At 43.8% G+C, this 19,381-nt stretch overlaps 1 protein-coding gene across 1 annotated transcript in view; it reads right to left on the reverse strand.

Annotated features, from left to right (window-relative positions):
• The window catches only part of alpha-Spec (alpha spectrin), a 174,954-nt gene that overhangs the window by 153,433 nt on the left and 2,140 nt on the right, over nt 1-19,381 (reverse strand). The window contains exons 2-6 of the mRNA XM_075691147.1: nt 13,292-13,575; nt 7,756-7,881; nt 4,638-4,778; nt 3,572-3,655; nt 3,357-3,461 (exon numbers count right to left, since the gene is read on the reverse strand). Of these exons, the coding sequence (XP_075547262.1) occupies nt 3,357-3,461; nt 3,572-3,655; nt 4,638-4,778; nt 7,756-7,881; nt 13,292-13,534 (699 nt within the window). The 5' untranslated portion in view covers nt 13,535-13,575. The remainder of the gene's footprint in view (nt 1-3,356; nt 3,462-3,571; nt 3,656-4,637; nt 4,779-7,755; nt 7,882-13,291; nt 13,576-19,381) is intronic.

The following is a 19,381-nucleotide window of genomic DNA, read 5'->3' on the forward strand; positions in this document are numbered from 1 at the left end:
CTTTCAAGGTTCCCGCGGCTGAGACGCGAAGCTGAGATTGAGCAAAGCGCGCGCTCCTCAAGGACGCGGGGTAGCAGGGGAGCCCACGACTGCCATTGGCTGCTGCATGCAATGACGTAGTGGTCTCCTGCATAATGTGTCCGGCCGTCATCTGCTTCGGCTCCTCCATCGCTGGCACCCTTTATGTGTTCTGCTTACCATCATCTATCTTTGAAGCCGTTTGCATATTTTCCAAATTTCTATCGCCTTTACGAGACGATGTTCAACCATCTTTACGAGACGGTTGTTGTGTTTAGCCTGCTGATTGTTGTGCGGTCGGCGACGATGCTCCCAAAGAAACTCAAGACACTACATGCGTTCAGTGCAAGTAAGCGTTCTATGAAGCTCGCCCGCGCGCCGACGATGATCGCGCCGATGGTTCCTGTGGGGCAGCTTCTGCTTCATCTATGCAAGAGTGTGGTTGCATCGACGTTTCTAGCGACGTGACTCCTGCTCCACCACAAGAATTTGTCGTGACAAGTGCGCCTAGTGCCTCATGCTCATCGACAGCAGCTTCCACATCCTCTCTTTCATCTGCCTCTGACAGTGCGATCGCGTCGTCCACTGTGCACTTGAAAACACATTTCCGAACGTGTGAGGAGTGTGATGTGTGTGGTGCGCGACATGGTACGGTGGTCGGGACAGACAGAAGCAGACGACAAGGAGTGCGCGCGCCGAGGCGAATTCCGTGCTGGAGGAAAACGACGGCGCCGAAGAGCGTCCGGCACGTGAACGCGCGGCGCAAGAAAAGAAAGACCACGGGGCGTCAGGCAGCCAATCGAAAAATGACTAATTGGCCTGAGCGGAAGAAAAGGCGAGGCGCGCTGGCAGAAGGGGGAGACGCCGGGAGAGTTCCAGGAAGCGACGCCAGGAGAAGGTCGGCCACCGGACCGGGAGTTGAAGACGGGCAGTCGGATTCCAGACCCAAGCCACCAGGACTTCACCCGACCGGGGCCTCCAGCCAGCCCGTTCCTGCACGTCGCCAGTCTACCTGAGCGTGCCGCCAGCTGCTCAAGGCTGGCGAGCTTCTGTGCCCGTGGGCAGGACGAGAGCAGTCAGGCTACGGGCCGGAGTTCTACGCCAAGCTGCCCGGCCAGAACGCCGCCCCCGTCTGTCGTGCCGCCTGCTGCCCGAGGCCGGCGTTCGAGCTTCTGTGCCCGTGGGCAGGACGAGAGCAGTCGGGCTACGGGCCCGAGTTCTACGCCCAGCTGCCCAGCCTGAACGCCACCGCCGTGTGCTCGTGCCGCCAAGCCGCCTGCCTTACCTCTCCAAGCCAGAGCTGGCGTGCTCCGGTCGCCCGATCAACCATCCTATACCCCGACCTTTGGCGAGACCGGCGCAACTCCTTTCATCAACTTGTCGCCGTGTCTCCGCGTCGAGACTGTTATGCGTCCCTGCCATCGTGGCAAGCCCGGACACGCGCTCTAGTTAACGTCATACTAGCCCCAAGTGTGTTTCTTACTGCCGTGATGCCTGTTTGAGTGTTTATTTTATGCTTTCTATTTCCTTCTATTTATTTTAAGCCTCTTTCTAGTTCCATTAAAAGTTTGTGTGTGTTTTCGAAACCAATGGCTTTGTCCCCAATTGTGCATCACAAGGAGGTGGCAGATAAAGAATGCGCTGCTGTGCAACAAGGACTTGGCACTATGTCAGCGACCGAGCGAAAATTTTAAGCAACGGAGCGCGATCCTGAAGCTGCCACCGCTACAAGTGAAAGCGAAAAATTTCTCCTTGTGCAAATGGATGCCCTAGGCGACCTGCAATCTGGGACCTAGGGAGAGAGGGGAAGGAACTCGCCATAGAGGAATGTAATTTTCAACAATAACGCCAGCCACCCACTGTGAAGCCCTACAAGGGGACGCTACAGGGACTAAAAACATGTCCTGCAAACGCTAGCTTTACGTTATCACTATAACCAAATATGAAATAACCTAGGTTGGCTATTCACACAAGCTTAACCCTTGCTGCCTGGAAAAATTGGTAGGAAAGGGAAGCCAGGAGAATACAGGAAAGATGGAAAGTGAGAGAAAGACGAAGGTTGGATGGGGAGAGAGAGAGACAGGAAAAGGCAATTGCTGATTTCCCCCCGGGTGGTTCAGCCCGGGAGTGCTGTCTACGTGAAGCCGAGGCCAAAGGGATGTGTTGCCTCCGCCAAGGGGCCTTAAAGGTCCCGACACTCAGCATCCGCTCAACCCCGAGTATCCCCTTTTCCCCGGACGCGGCTAAGCCACGCACGTTTAAACGCAGGTGGGTCCAGCCCTCGTGCGCTCTGGTACGTGATGTCACAACATACCAAACGCCTGCTTACGCAGACGCCCATGCGGGGTTAGTGGCAGTATGTCTAAGGAGCTTAGTAGACAGTGAATGTGTTGAACGCTTGTCATTTCCCATCAAAACGCCCATTTTCGGCCTGCCCAAGGAAGATTTTGAAGCGATAACGCTAGCTCATGACGTACGATTCCAGTATTTATCCGATTCTAACCTGCGCATTTTATCACCAAGAAAATTTGGCCAGAAATTGCCTTCATGGTGCAATCAGGTATGAAACCGAATTGCATTGTAGCTTGTATTCTTTACTGCACAACACAGTCGTACTGCAGTGAAGCTGACTTAAACTGTGCAGCAAAGCTGACTTTAGGAAACCGGCCACCGTACAATACATATTTGCCCTTCCCCATTTTGCTTGCTAAAGTATCGGTTACACATTAGATTTCTGCTTTCTTTAGCAACTTTAATGTCATCTCTACACGAGGTTTCTACTTTGGACACATAGACAGCAGACGTGCATTTGATTCGAGGGCATGTTAAAATCGAACAAATACTGCCAAATAAACCCACGGTGAGTTTTGGTGCTTTATCTGCACCTTGTTTAATTCAACCTGGCAGATAACTATCACTTTCGTAGGTTGTGCCAGGGTCGAATTAATAGAAGTCCACCGTAGCATAATACTGTGTAATGAAGTTTGCTTCTAGTGCTTCAAATGCCCACCCTAGTGGGACTTACATTAACATAATCTTACACATAAAGATGCCCTTCAGTCTTGTTGATTTCACAGATCTCTGCTCAACTGTACACCCTTGGCAAGTAAAGTTTTTCACCAGTTCTTAAACAAAAACCTTTCAAATCAAATACATTATTGTCAGGCCATGTGACAGAGCCTAAACTAATTAATAGCTCACTGGAGCAAGTCTCAAAAGGAAGATGCATTAAATCTGAACAATAGACGAACAACCATAGTAACAAAAAGCTAACATCTCATAAAATCCATCTTTCATAATACAAGTGCAAGTAAAATCTGTCTAAGAGACATTCCTACCTCTCGCCTTTTTCTGATCGTTTCTCGTTCGGGGTGGTCATCGTTGATCAGCTTCTCCGCCTGTTCGTTCACTTCAGTCACTCTGAACTCTTGGCTGGCCATGTCCTATGATAATTAAAGAAAATGCATATTTTGCATTGAGAAATTAATATCACAAGGAAACATGTCACGAGAACTATAGACTGAAATGATTTGCAAGAAGAAACACACAGCACCTTTTGGAATTCGTCAAACTTGCGTTGAAGGACTTCAACGTGCTCCAAGTCCTGACCGAACTCATCAGCCATCACGAACGTTTCCTGCACACACCCCAATCAGGTACAGAAGCAACAAGCAAATTCTGCAACAACAACTTCCCTATTATGGTGCTCTTTATCTGCGAACAGAAATGCAAGAACTTTACGAAGTTTGTGGAGTGCAATAAGAATGGAGACAGGAAAGGAACACAGAAACAACATGGACTGGCACTTGCATGACTGCAAGTGCTGCTGAACTACAGCTACACTCCTAAGCAGAAGCAGTAACAATATGTTTAAATTGCCTTTTCAAGCCACTTCACATTTCTTAAGTGTTGGTGACATTCACTTTCACTCTAACTATCAGCGAGATTCAGCTTTACTGCTGTGAATAGTTTCATTCCAGCTATTTCATTCTTGAGAGTTAGGGCCAGGCTACACATGTTTGCCAGCGTGCATTAACGCCTCTATGCTATGTGCGTCCGTGAGCAATGCGAGATGGCTCATGAGCATAGGAGCGCGTACATGCGTGGACACCTGAGCCAGTAAGATACAAGTGCTTGTGCTAGCACATGCCACCCTGCGCATCTAAAGCCATGTGACCAACAGGCCAATTACAACTGTTGGAGCATCTCCCCAGCAAGAAGGTTCACCAGGGCAATGCGAAGACTTGCCACAGTAGCTACGTAGCTGCAGTGTGGTGCACACTAACCTTTTCCTTCATTGGCTGAATTTTTACATGTGTGGAAGCACTTTTTATGCCAAGTTAAATAAAAAATTAATAAATTTAATGGGTCTGATAAACATTTAGAAGCACTATACATGTATATTACAAGCTCAATATGAAGCGATGTTGCTAAGGTGCCTAGCTAGAAGTGAGCACGTACTGGCATTGTAGACGTTAACTGCCATTCCTCGCAAGGCCCGACACACGAATAGCAGTAAGCTGGCAAGCATATGTGCTGTCTGGGCTTTAAATATTCAGGCCATCAGAAAAACAACCACTACAGGGGAAGAGCGCAGCACACATTGTACACACACTCACCTTGTCGTTGATCCAGAACATGACCTCGTCACAATGGCGCAGAAACTGTACCAATACCAATGCTTGCTGCAGCTTCTGTCCCTTGTCTGCCAATTTTCTCAGGAGAAGCTCCCAGAGCCGATGAAGCTCATCAAGGCATTGCTAGCACATTGGGAAAAAAAAAAAAAAAATAACAGTCAAACACCTGCTCTTCCCATGACCTGTATTTGACATTAAAAAATTCTAGCCCAGCCCTTCACACTATACCCAGCTCGCCACAGCAGACAGCCTTCTTTTTTGACAAACTTTCCCGGACACAAAAGCTTTTTTTGAAAGGCTAAATTAAGTTGTGGGGTTTTACATGCCAAAACCACGATACAATTATGGGGCATGCATATTGGGCAACTCTGGATTAATTTTGACCATGTGGTTTTTTTGGAACATGTACTCAATGGATGGTACACAGGAGCTTCTGCATTTTGCCCCAACTAAATGCGGTCACAGCAGCCGCAATTCGATTTCGAGGCTTTCAAGCTTGGCAGTGCAATGCCAAAGCCATTATGCCACCACAGTGGGTTTTTTTAAAAATGGTGATCAACCTGCTTAGTCACAATACAATACTGTCACAAACAATTGCACCTAATATTCCTTTATGTGCAGCAGTCAGACCACAGTGTCATTCAAAATATTGCTACTTTTTCCTAGAACTACCTGAACTGAACTTCCTTAAGAGTATAATCAAGCCTATTTGAAGAATGTGTTGAATAATACTGCTCTGTTCTGGGAGCGACTGAACAGCCTGATACAACATACCGGTATATATAAAATGTAAATATAAAATTAAATTATGGGGTTTTACATGCCAAAACCACAATCTGATTATGAGGCACGCTGTAGTGGGGGCTCTGAAAATTTGGACCACTTGGGTTTCCTTAACGTGCACTGAAATCTAAGTACACTGGTGTTTTCGCATTTTGCCCCCATCAAAATGTGGCCGCCGTGGCCGGCATTCAATCCCACGACCTTGTGCTTAGCAGCCCAACACGTATATAAAATGTCGATAGTATGCTCTTAAACAACACTGTTGTCGACAGCACAGACCTTTCCAATGTTTCAAATGATCATTTTGTAGCTGTTTGAAAGTCTAGAAATTACAGTCAAGCAAAGCCTGAAAAATTCCAAGTCAAATGAAGCAATAATATACAAATAAGGATAATTAAATTTGTTGTGGACATAATTGAACCTGTTTTAACTGCAATTTATAACCTAGCTCTAGAACACAGTCGCTTTCCAAAGGAAATGCAGCTTGCAAAGGTGATAGCAATCACAAGGGTGGCGACAAAACTGATGTAAATAATTTCAGACCGTTTCCATCTTACTGGTTTTTTCAAAGGACTGAGAATAAAGTCAAGCACAAGCAAGTGTACACCTTTCTATACTAATACCAGATTATATTTAAGGCACAGTACAGCTTCCTGAAGGCCAAATGAACAGAACTAGCCTCATCAACACAAAAGTTTATAAGTGCAGCTCTTGATGTGAAAGAGGTAGTTTTAGGCATATATCTAGATCTCAAAAAACCGTTTGAAAGCGTTCACCATACTGTACTCTTAGCTAGGCTTGAGCAACATGAAATATGTGGCCATGCAAATAGGTTCTTGTCCTATCTCCAGCATCGGTCTCAGTATTTAGCCGTAACAGTTTGAACTCGAAATATAAATTTATCCCTTACAGTGTGCCACAAGGGAACATTCTTGGGCCCCTACTCTTTATTGCTTATATGGATGACACTTTATCTACTGAGAACTTCAAATGAACTGCACCCCCAGACCAACAATACCAGATTTATTTTCAGGGGCACAAATCTGAACACTCAAATTTTGCAAATATTAGAATATTTCTAACTGGTACGAAAGAAACTGCTAAAAAATTAATGCCAAGAAAACCAAGCCATCATCTCTCGCACAAAGCATAAGGCTTTAAATACTGAAAATGTACCTAAATGATGAGCAAATTATAATTTTGAGTAGTCAAAACCTTAGGAGCAATATTTTCAGAAAATTTACTTCGGAATGAACATATTGACACATGTACTTGTCTTTATCAGGGGACACGTTTCGCCACCTAACAAATGTTAATGCACAGCGCGGAACGCGCTTGCATGTATCCAAAATTTCTGGAAAGTTATCGATGCTTCTATCCGCTGTTTGTTGTCGCCGAACCTTATGCTATCCGATTTCATCGCGTGACGTGAATGGTGTAGAACTTTGTGGAAGACACGCGGGTCCCAGCGATTAGTCTGGAACATTCGACGATTGATGTATAAAAGCCGATGCGCTTGACCCGTTGATCAGATTTTTGACGATCGCTGACAGTGTTCGCTGCTATCGTTGTGCTATATGTGTAGCCTGTTTTGTGGGCACAGGTTCGCCCAATAAAAGTTAGTTTTGTCGTTCACAGTATTGCTACTGTGTTCTTCAACGTCACCACCACGTGACAATATTGAGCCCGTTTGCTGTAAGCTAAACAAAATCATAGGAATATTACACAGACACCCGACATGTTTTGCCCACTATTGTGAAACAAACAGTGCATAGCTCCCTGTGTCTACCTACACTATTGTAACTTAGTACAGGCCACCAATTGGATGCCTTGGAGAAGGATGTTGGCAAGCTTCGCGTATAGCACGCAAGGCTGACGGACATAGGCCTTTCTCGTGCAAGCCAGTGAGAAACACCGTGGCGAGATGCTTGTGGCGATCTCTCCTCAGCGTTTCTTCTGGATTTCTGAAGCTGACAGGCTGCCGTGGCAGCCTTCTCGCAATTTTTAAAAGGCCCCTTTCGATCCACCAAAGCGATGCCTCGGCGGTGCTCGCATATCGCTTGCCACCCGCAACACCTCTTTGCAGTTGTTATAGCAGTGCCATTCTCTAACACAGACAGCCGCGGCTTGTTACATGCAATCGGAGCACCCAGGAAGCAGTTAAACGAGTGAACACAATCGACAGCCGGATGGAGGAACTGGATGGAGGATGGGGGAGTATGAACTTGACATAGGACTGGTGACTTTTACAACTTTGTTGCAAACAAGCATGTCTGTTATAATGCATATCACTAGCTCTTTGTAAAGCACATCATACCTTGATCTTTTCCGATTCGAAATGACCATAGCCAATCATTTCCATTCCTGTATTATCGAGTACCACGATGGCGTTGCCATGAGCAGCAACTTCTGCTTCGAAAGCTTGATGCTTCTGAATTTTGGCCTGCAAAAAAGAAAGCAACCAAGTACTCAGCTTTATAGGAATACAATGAATATTTCACAACGTCCTACCTAATGCCCTGCACTTCAGAAGGACTTTGAATACACATTGTAGACAATAAACATGCAGTTGGCTCTACCCAATGCACTGCTTTAGATATATATTAGCTATAACATGAGGCAGCTACTGCTCAGGCAACACTAAGTAGCATTCAGCAACATCTTTGTTGAGTTTGAAAAAAAGAAGCCCCCACCCAATGGTTCACATCACTTTGATCAGTTTTACATGCACTTGCTATAGTATGAGGAAACTACTGTTCAGGCAACACTAAGCACTAATCAGCAACCACATCTTTCATGCATGTAAGAAGCAGGGTCACATCTATCAGACAGCAAAGCCTAGCACAAGGTTCCTCAGGTCTATCTATATTTTCAACGTTTATCTTGGACCAAAGCACAACTATCCTAGAGAATTTAAGCATGTCAGAAGACAATTCATCTTTTGCAGAAAAAACTTGTAACAGTACTGTCTAAGTCTAAACAGACTCTTCACCTTCCATTCTCCATCCAGTTTAGGATTGGAGTGGTAAATTGGACACTAGAACAATATACAGTAGGTAGGATGCGGTGCCTCCAAACTCAATTTGATCCCACAGGAGTAGCAGAATTCTTAGACATTTGCAAGTTTTTGTGCAACCATTAAATGGCTCACTAACTAATTATCTGTCACGAACAATGCAAACACTGTGCATTGCATGCACTGAGCCATCACAATACAGCATCCACAACCTGTTGGAGCAGTGCAACTCCATGAACGTCTAGCTTCTGTGGAAAAGAGTCGACCGCTATTGCCACATGAAATACTTGCGCATCGTTTGCACACCTAAGTAGCAATTTCATTTCAGTGGTAGTGCAAGCTGCAACAAGCACTTGGCACACAGTTTAAGTGTACAATAACTTCGACCAACTTTGAGCAATGAAGTGGGACATCAACAAACAAAGATGACTGAACCAGTCATTTAATAAAGCTTTCTTCTAGTAGCACAAGCAATGACTTCGGATTTTTAGCATGCAACAGGTGATAGGACTGAAAGCAGAACTAGTTGGTACTGATTCATGAGAAAAACTGCAGTGTACACAAGGGTGATGTGCAGTATTTATGAATTGAAAATGCTCATTGTGCTGCAAGTGAGAAAGGGGGCTCATAGATTACTAGATTGTCCACAAAAGATATTTGCTTTTATAAAAAGGCTCTGCCAAATAAAGCACATCACAATGGTTAATTAATGAATTTTCTTAGCAACCATTCTCTTTACAGATGCTATATATAATAGTGCATCTTGAATTCATGAGCCATAAAAGTCAACCACCAATTTTATGCCACTCAATTTGCAATGGGCTCATAAAATGAACAGGCCACACTCAAACCTGAGTCACAGTAACCACTACAAGCAAAGAAGTACCCTAAACTGCTATTAATCCTTACTACTCTATGCAAGTTAGCTTCACAGGGTGTCTACCAAGTTTGCATTTCCAAATTCCCCGAGTTTTCCACGTTTTCACTGGGTGCCTTTGCAAAATTCCCAGAGTGACGCAGAACTATGTTTTATGTCAGGACGAGTTGAAACCCTGTCGCCCGATGCTGTCACTCTCTAGTAAGCATGTGAAAAAATTTGAAAACAAAGACTACTTAATCCAGTTTCAATACTAAGGAGTAGTCTTTATTTTAGTCAAAAAAAGAATAGAAGGGAGGGGTTAGTAAAATGCACAGCAAATAAAATGTCTCCGAAAAAAATTGCAAATTGAGTCGGACATTCTCAAATACGAATAAAAAGGAGATGTATACAGAAGCAAATATTTTCAAATATGAGCTATTTCTATCAACTGATAGCAAGCTCAGTGGTATGAGGCCCGAACTTTGTCACAATTGAAATTCTCTCTCAACAGCTCATAAGCCAACCTCAATTGTCCCGACATACTCTCAGCCCGTGCACGATGCCTCAGTATCACGTTTCACTGCTTCAAACAGTTTATTTTGGTTTGGATGAGGGACACCTGCATCATGGCGTCAGCCAACACTATTTTTTGAGCTCAAGCTCCTTCAAAGTGGTGACAGCACGCTTCCTTTCCCATTCATTTCTCAATGCGTAGGTCCTTTCTGTTCTCGTCATCCTTCCATCATGCGTTCGCCCCCTGGACCATTTGAAGCATCTTCTTGGTCAGTTGTACAGTCAACGTCCGATTTTTCAAACTCCCTAGGGGCCGCGAAAATGTCCGAAAAATTGGCCAGCTGGCAAAAATGAATGCATGTCTTTTACTGCCCTTAAGGGCTCAAACCGCCACAGGCGTATTCGAAAAAGCTCTGAAGGCCTGTCAGTACCGGCATTATGCAACAGGAACCGGCATTATGCAACGCACCATGCTTTCCGAGCTTCGAAGCCAATCGCGAGGACCCAGGGTGTCTACCAAGCTGACATTTCCAAATTCCCCGAGTTTTCCAGGTTTTCCCTGAGTGCCATTGCAAATTTCCGTGAGTGATGCAGAACTATGTTTTATGTCAAGACGGGCTGAAACCATATCGCCTGATGCTGTCACTCTCTAGCAAGCACATGAAAAAATAAAGAAGCGCCTTAATCCAATTTAATACTAAGGAGTAGTGTGTGTTATTCAAAAAGAGAATAGAAGGCAGGGGTTAGTAAAATGCACAGCAAATAAAGTGTCTTCGAAAAAAATTGAAAATGGAGTCGGACATTCTCAAATACGAATAAAAAGGAGATGGATATAGAAGCAAATATTTTCGAGTATGAGCTATTTCTATCACCTGATAGCAAGCTCAGTGGTATGAGGCCCGAACTCTGTCCCAATTCAGATTCTCTCTCAACAGCTCGTAAGTCAACCTCAACTGTCCTGACATACTCTCAGCCCACACACGACTCCTGAGTGTTGTGTTTCACTGCTTTAAAGAGTTTATTTTGGTTTGGATGAGGGACACTTGCATCTCGGCATTAGCCAAAACTTTATTTTTTTTGAGCTCAAGCTCCTTCAAAACGGCGGCAGCAAGCTTCCTTTCCCGTTTATTCCTCAATGCGTAGGTCATTTCTGTTCTTGTTTTCCTTCCGCCACTCGTTCGCCCCAAAGACCATTTGAAGCATCTTGGTCAGTTGCACAGTCTACGGCCGATTTTTCGAACTCCCTAAGGGCCACGAAAACGTCCGAAAAATCGGCCAGTTGGAAAAAAAATAAATGCGTGTCATTTAGTGCCTTTAGGGGCTCAAACCGCCACTGGCACGTTCGAAAACGCTCTGAAGGCCTGTCGGTACACATATTAGGCATATCGGTGCTCGTACTGTGACGGGAAATACCGGGTGCACGCGTGTATAATTAAGGAATACATACTGTGTTCCGTGGCAATAGCCCCTTCCCATGCTTGTTATGCTTCACTGCTATACTTTTGCGTATGCTTCACCAAGTAACATTTCTGTACAGAGGAGAAGCTGACTTTCAGGAACCGGCATTATGCAACGCACCGTGTTTTCAAAGTTTCTAAGCCAATCGCGAGGACCACAATGGCGTAGTCCGTGCCATTGCTGACAGCAGCTAATTCTTTAAATAAAAAACTCGGCATCCAACGGCAAGAAGCTTCATAGCGAACGTCTAAGCAGCTAGGCCTAGCGTTGCCGCAGTGGCGGCAACGGCTGCCAGCGGATCTGCGTGCGAGAGTGCCGGTTCGAGGTGGCGAAGTAATCAAAATGGCAGCGGTGGTGCCTTTGATTATTGCCGTTTCGGACCTGCGGTCATGGCAAAGCGTCCAGAAAATCGGACGGCAAAGGGTTCTTGCGTCGGAAATGTCACACGTTCCGATACTTTGACTCTATGGGATACGTGGTGGTGTCGCGAAGCCGTCCAAATTATCGGGAATCCGGAAAATCGGTCGTTGACTGTACACTGGTAACTCCTCCAGCCGACGACAGGGCGTCAAAGATGATTCATTACGATTCCTGTCCATTACTCGAGCCAGCATTACCGCAACTTTCGACCCTTTCAATAAAATTGCCGCTAGTTTTCCCTGATAGAGGCCAAAATTCCCTGAGTATTCCCCATCTTTTTCCAGACTACTCAAAATCCCCGAGAATTCCCGGTTTTCCCGGTTGGTAGACACCCTGGGACCACTAAGGCAGAGTGTACCATTGCTGACAGCAGCAAATTCAATGAAAATCATGGCACCCAATGGCAAGAAGCTTAATAGCGAACGTCAAAGCAACTAGGCCTAGCATTGCCGCAGTGGTGGCTACGGCTTGCAGTGGATCTGCGTGCGAGAGCGCCGGTTCGAGGCGACAGCGGTGGTGGCTTTGATTAATGCAGTTTCGGACCTGCGGTCACGGCAAAAAGTCCGGAAAATTGGACAGCGAAGGGCTCTCGTGTCCGAAATTTCCGACGTTCCGATACATTGACTACGTGGTGGTGCCACGAAGCTGTCCCAATTATCGGGCATCCGGAAAGTCGGTCGTTGACTAAACTGGCAATTTCTCCAGCTGACGACAAAGCGTCAAAGATGATTCGTTATGATTCCCGTCTGTTACTCAAGCCAGCATTACCGCAACTTTCATTCCCTTTCAATAAAATTATAGCTAATTTTCCCTGATAGAAGCACAAATTCCCTGTGTTTTCCCCAAGTTTTTCCAGACTACTCAAAATCCCCGAGAATTCCCGGTTTTCCTAGTTGGTAGACACCCTGGCGTAGTAATGCCAATGGAGTAGTGTTCAATTGATATCATGTGCTACACATTAGCTTCTACCTTTTATGCAAAGTATTCTCATGCAAGGGTTCCCTCAAACTGTACTGCAAAGTTATTTACCAGATTGAATAGCCAAGCTTATCATGGCACCTACACTCCATTTTACACATAGCAGGCAATGAGCAAAACGTGGACAAGGTGAATGCAGGAGCCAACGTTTCGACAAGTGGACTTGTCTTCTTCAAGGCGACGTACGCTTTCCTTGCCACGGTATATATACGTGGGGTTCTAAAGGGGAGAGGGTGTAAGGCGGGAGGGTGCGGAAACGAGGGAAGGTGTGTTAGCGTGTCGAATTGAGAGTAAAGGAACGCTGTGCACAAGGCGTGGCTGTAAAGGGGCCTTAAAAAAAAAAATCCAAGGAGTTCCAAAGGGTCATACAAACCCAGAATATGCAAGGATCCACCGAGAACTGAATTTGAATATTCATGCCTCCAGCACAACCCTTTAACCTAGCTGTATGATAGCGTTTATGCAGCAGCTAACAGTTTTCAACAAACTTTCTTTTACCAAGGAGCAACTAAGTTTTTCGCTTCAGGCTGTAAACTAAGCTGATGCCAGAATTAAGTGCTCGCATTATACAATACTACAATGGCAAGTATGCCATGCCCAGATGCTAACCTGAAGATTTGTTGCATCCTTGTAGCTCTCGTCCGAGGCTGCCTGCAGTTTCTCGTGAATCCAAGACTCGAGCTCGTCAGCATCGCGCTTGAAGTACTGGAAGCGGCGAGACTCCTCGAGTCGATCCCTTTTGTGGCGGGCCTCACTTTTGAACTGGGAATAACGACCCAGGACCTGCTCACGCCTCTCCTGGATGTCATCCACCGTTTCCAAAATCTTGATGTCCCTTGGTTGGACATCCATGGCTCCCTGCGTCTGGTGGCTTCAGCCTGCCAGGGAATAGCCTGAAAAGCAGAATGCCATTCACCAGAAGAGTAAGCAAGGCTTGCCTTGCAACAGATACTGACTGAAAGAAACCAGTGCCACTGGTAAAGTGAAGAGCACATTGTGCTTAAAGGGACACTAGAGTGAAAATAGGCAAGCTAGGTAGATTGGACGTGTGGAATAGCAACAAGACAACATTTAGCGAGAGCAGACATTAGGCAAGGCAAAAAACATTAAGTGGAAGACAGCTCGTGACACCATCTTGACACCAGTGATGTTAATCACAGCAATGTCTAGCCAAGTCCAGTTAACTTTGTTTTTGTTTAGGAAAAACATAATAAACGACAAGCTTACAATTCTTGTAGACTATTCCTGCATGAAGGAAGACTGACATACATGAAAACCCTGCGGTGTCTTTCAGCATCTCAAATTTGGCAGTCACCACAGCTTGGGCACAAAATGCACAATAAATGTTCTGCATTCATTCTGACTATCAGTAAGCAATATTTTCTGCCAAACAAAAACATTTAAAGATTCACAAGTCCTTTATAAGCAATCAAAAACTTTCAAGGCACAGTATTGCTGAATAATCTTAGTTAATAGACATTTGAAAATTGCACTGGAATCGCCTATTCAGTTTCCATCAAGGCAACCGGACTGTAGCGACTACAAGCATGCATTTGGACCAAGTGGCCAAGTGGCTTTTTCTTTCCAAAGTACAGAAGCTCATGACTGAAAATTTGTAATGCAAGGCCCTACAAGTTTTTAAAAAAAGAAAAAGAAGATGTGCAAGAGATACATTTATACTTAACAAGATGAAACTAGATTTATTTGTTGGTGCTACTAACAACAGTTTGACCCGATTAGGTGTCATAACAAAAAGACAAAAGGCAAAATGCACTGAACAGTGTAAACCACAAACGCAGGAAAGCAAAAAAATAATAAAAAATGAATAAAAAAGAAAATTATATGTGGCCAAAACTGTTCATTTGCCAAATAAAACAGTACTGGATTTTATTGGTGGAGCTATATAGTGTTATAGGTACAAGTAGTACTGGTGCAAGTATCAACAATGTGTCAGGTGTGATGTCAAAACAATTATATTTTACTTTTACCAAGGCTAACAGCACCCATTGGTGATGGAAAAGTTTGTTTATTATAATAATTTCTTTCAAGTTGCTACTTGTGCAAGCCAGTTCACATTGCTCATCCTGCCACATATGGGTTAGCAGTAGGGCTGGGTGAATATTTTCGAATACAAATCGAATATTACACACTACTTGCATTCGAATCGCAATTATCGAAAGTGAAACAGCAACAAAAGTTTTCCAAACTATTCAGAAATAAAATGGGTAACGCAAGCTTTGTTTTCGGTTTCACAGCGGAAGCGTACATGACAACCCATGATTTTTCCTTGTAATATGTCATTTAGCGTTTTTGGCAGTCTAGTCATGTACGTAGCAACTTTATCTCTTGTACTATAACCAGTGATGTTTTCCTTGCAACGAGCCTTTTTACATGTGACTACAGCACAGAAGTCCTTCAGCAGCTTTTTCCGTTCATTTCACTTCTAATCTTTTTCTGCCAACCATTTATTTATCACTGTTGGAAAGCTTGTTTGCAGCCAGGCCCTAAAAATGTTGATAGGCTATTAGTGCAGTTCTTTAATTTACAATTACTGATCTTGTGTTTAAATCTCATCTTAACTGTCCCTGATAGTTACCCCCCTTTTTTTCATTAGTCAGTAAAAGCATGGTGCCTAAATATAACGAAATAAATATTACTGCTGTAAATAAACGTGCGTGTGACAATTCAACGTTTGATTCAATATTCAATACTTACTATTCATAGTCAAAAAAGTTGATATTTGCCCACCTCTAGTTACAGGTGACCCCATGCTGCATTTTAATCTTTTCCTAGCCCAACAATCAACATGCATTTTGCCGATACACTTCTCCACCAAACGGAAGATTTCTTAAGCATATGTCTAGGAACTAGGTAAAGAGAGCTTCAAGTTTTTAATGCAGAGCCATCCTGAGCGACTTCTTCGGTGCACTTGTATCTGAACTAGGTTCAAGGATGGAGTCCTTACTTTTTACAATAGTCAAACTACTCAATGCAATTTCCTGTTCTGTAGCCACAATAAACTTCATCCATCTGCCCATCACAGTGAGTAAGTTTAGCTTTTTTCTACCGCATCTGCTTAGGTGGCCCATATTTTTTTGGCAAGACATGCACACAAAGCAGCAAGTCATGCAGACAAACAGCAATAAGCAAAGCCAAATGCAAGAAGATGCTGGTTAATTAGATATCATTGGATTTGCAGGTTTGGATTGGGTTTAGATATAGGGTCTTGTGGCCCTACATCGCACGACTCACCAGAAAACGCACCTTACCATGTTTTTTACAAATTTTATTGGCATTGCCTTAGAGGTACTTTTAAAAATGAGTTTGCAAATATTGACCCTTTCTGTAGCGATCCCATGGGCACTGCCATGTTTGATGTGGTGACGCATCGATTGCTTGCCTCAGCTGCCTCTGTGTTTACAATACGATGTGTACGACTCCAGTGCAACCTCTGTTTAGGGGAAATATCGAGGAGAGTGTCTGGGTGGACGACACGAAGCTTTAGCCACAGCTTCAGAGAGCATGTAAAAGCACTTTTGGAGCTAATTAAGTTATGTCCAAATGGCACGAGCAGCGCACAGCGTATATAGAGCTTGTTCTAAAAGTGGGGCTAAATATGTGTTCCAAGCTATCTTCTGCTTACGAATTGAATCAGGATCAGCGTGTCTTGCTCTTCATTCTTTATTTGGCAAATACTCTGAAGCAGTGGCTTGCCACATTTCCAACTCAGTAAAGTTTCTCTGTGCAGTCACTATCTGATTATATTCTGCCTAATCGCTAGTGGGTGTGCTCAGTTCTGATAAGATTTTTTTACTACACACATGGCTTGAAATTTAGCTGTTCTGTGTATTGGAATACCTTGTAGCAAATATGTATTATCGCTAGTAACTCGCCTACTCTTGTGGACCGTCACAAAATATTCAGCTTCGGCTATTCGCATGCTGTCTGTGTAACCTGTCATTTACTGTGCATATAGAGTGTGCATATATTCAAGTGTGCACCCATTCACTTATTCTTGATAAGTTGGTGACAGAGTGGGAATAAGTTTGCATGCCAGTTAGGGCAGATGTGTGTAGATGACGTGCGCGCAACTTACTATGACAGGAAGCGGCGTTACTCCCTTTGTCATTGTTTAAAGAGCGGTACTCACTCTTGCTGACATTCTTAGGTTGAAGTCCTTTCTTTAGAGATTAGTGATACAATGCTGGCAGATGAGTGAAGTCTTATTCTCGGGGAAAGTTGTGCATCGCGAAGGGCCAGTACCACAGGCTGTCCTTATGTAGCAGCAGTCTATGAGCTTGGTCACATATTTATTCCATTCCTTAATATCGCATAGAAGCAAGGTAGAAGCAGTAATGGTTTCGTATTCATGTGCTGTCGCTGAGGCCACCTGCAGCACGGCACCATTTCGTTTTCCTAGAACAAACTGCTCCGCGAAAAGGGTCAATGCATTGAAGTCTACGACATACAAATGGAGGATCAAAATGTGCAAGATTTTTAAATGCATAAAATCGGGTTTCACAATATCATGGTTCAAATTACCACGATCTGATTATGAAGCACACTGTAGTGGCACTCGGGATTAATCTTGACCACCTGGGGTTCCTTAATGTGCACCCAATGCGTGGCGTGTGGGCATTTTGTATTTCACCCCCATCGAAATGCAGTGAAATTTGATCCCCTGCTAAGCAGCACAACACCATAACCACTAAGCAAAATCAAGGTTCAACTGTATTTCCAAAAGAGAATTTGAATTTTGTCAACGCATCCAGCCTGAATAGACTTCCATAGTTTCTGACATTTGTTCATGAAAGGTCAGTTTTTATAAATACAAGTATTTGATATCTGCTACTACATTAAAAAGAAGGAAATTTTAACACTCTTCTGAACTAACTGCTTTCAAGTTTTTTCTACACCCCAGCTGGTTAAGACACCAAGAGTATGCTAAAGAGGTACTCAAATGCATGTTTCTAAAAGCAGTTTAGTCACATTCGCACAGGCAACGTAGATACTCAAGTCAGAATTAAAACAAATAGCAGGCCCAGGCAACGCATCATATTCAAATCAAATCAAACATGTTTATTTTGCAGGAAGAATACAAAATTACAATGTTATGAACTATTTTACTATTTGACCGCCAACCTGTTGGCAGTCAAAATGATCACACAGCACAACACACAAAAACACTTGTTGGGCAAGATGCAGCCCCTTGGCCGTCTACATGTACAGCCCACTGCCAAAAAAGTGAAGGCTGGCTGGTCATTGCCAGCCTTTACTTTGTTGTGATATTGTGTACACTTTTCCACCATAGTCAAACATCTACCTAGCTGTTTGAAGGGAGATTTTTAAGGGTGTTAACAAGTACAAAAATGGTATAAAGACAGATTTCCTACTGCAAGAGAAGTTTAAGCAGGGCTGCATGCTTACTTTTTGTTACCATTTTTCAAAACTTCCAAGAACATCACAAAAGAAGATTTCTTCTTTTTCAGCATTCCTTGTACAACGGCCATACATCACCCACGCGTTGCCTCTCGCGATCTCCAGATTAGCGAGGCAGTGACACCACACTTTGCTCCGTTTGAAACATGCCGCACAAGACAGTCTGTACCAGCCAATATATTGTGAAATGAAGTTAACTGGACTGGAGGATTTAGCTGATGTCCACAGCCATGACCAGAACATACAGCACCAAAATTTCAGCACCATTTTGTATGCTCTTTCTGTTAATTTTGTTTATAGAAACAAATTACCCAACATTCCAACTATTGCAAACATTAGTTCGCCATAAATTTGGAAAAATTATTGATGGTGACGCCTGGGTAACCAATCGGATAGCTCACCCTACTGACATTAATTGGGCTAACGACGTCAATTGTGATGGGGTAGCTGAAAACTCAGGGGAGCGGCACCACTGCAATTGGTAGCGACGTACATTTTTAATACTTTACAATAAATTATACGCCTTATGCGGAGCGCTTATATGCGACTTAATTATCAGAAGGATTTAGCCTAAGGACTCGGTACATTTGTATAAATCATCAAAATTGTTTCAGGGTCCCTTTAAAAACAGTACCAGCATGCCACAACTAACAGTATTAGACTATATGGGCACATACTGTATAGACCTCACAATTTTTAGTAACAATGCTTGAGGTGTTAGCCTAGTGAAATGCTCAACATACTACAAAAAAATAACAGTCAGTAAATCAAATAAATGCTTGAGCATGTGGCCTTCAACATATTCAGAACCAGTGGCAAATAAAGCTGATAGTGGCACATTAACTGGTCCTGGCAAATATGAGTATCAAGAAATGCACTGCAAGGCTGATGTGCTTTAATTGCAGTGACCTATTCATATTATTCAGAATAGAGATAAAGCGAAAAGGCAGAAACCATTGGTGAACAAGCAACACTCCATGTCCTGCCGTAGGCTGTGAATTACAAAGTAAGCTATGGCAGCATTTCTATTAGCTGCCCCCCCCCCCCCATCCCAATAAACCTAGTGTCTAGAATTACTTCTACATTATACTACACTGCAAGCATCACATGAAAGAATGCCGACAGATATGGGGTAATCACAATGCAATCAGAGCTCATTAACTGAGCCAATTCCACAAGCTTGCTTCTCACTTCTCCCGATGCTGCTCACAAGGAAAGCTTTAACTGTTACTAATGCGTACTTCATGCACTTAAGTGCTC

The sequence above is a fragment of the Dermacentor variabilis genome, chromosome 1 (genome assembly GCF_050947875.1).
Source record: "Dermacentor variabilis isolate Ectoservices chromosome 1, ASM5094787v1, whole genome shotgun sequence".
NCBI classification, from domain to species: Eukaryota; Metazoa; Arthropoda; class Arachnida; order Ixodida; family Ixodidae; genus Dermacentor; species Dermacentor variabilis.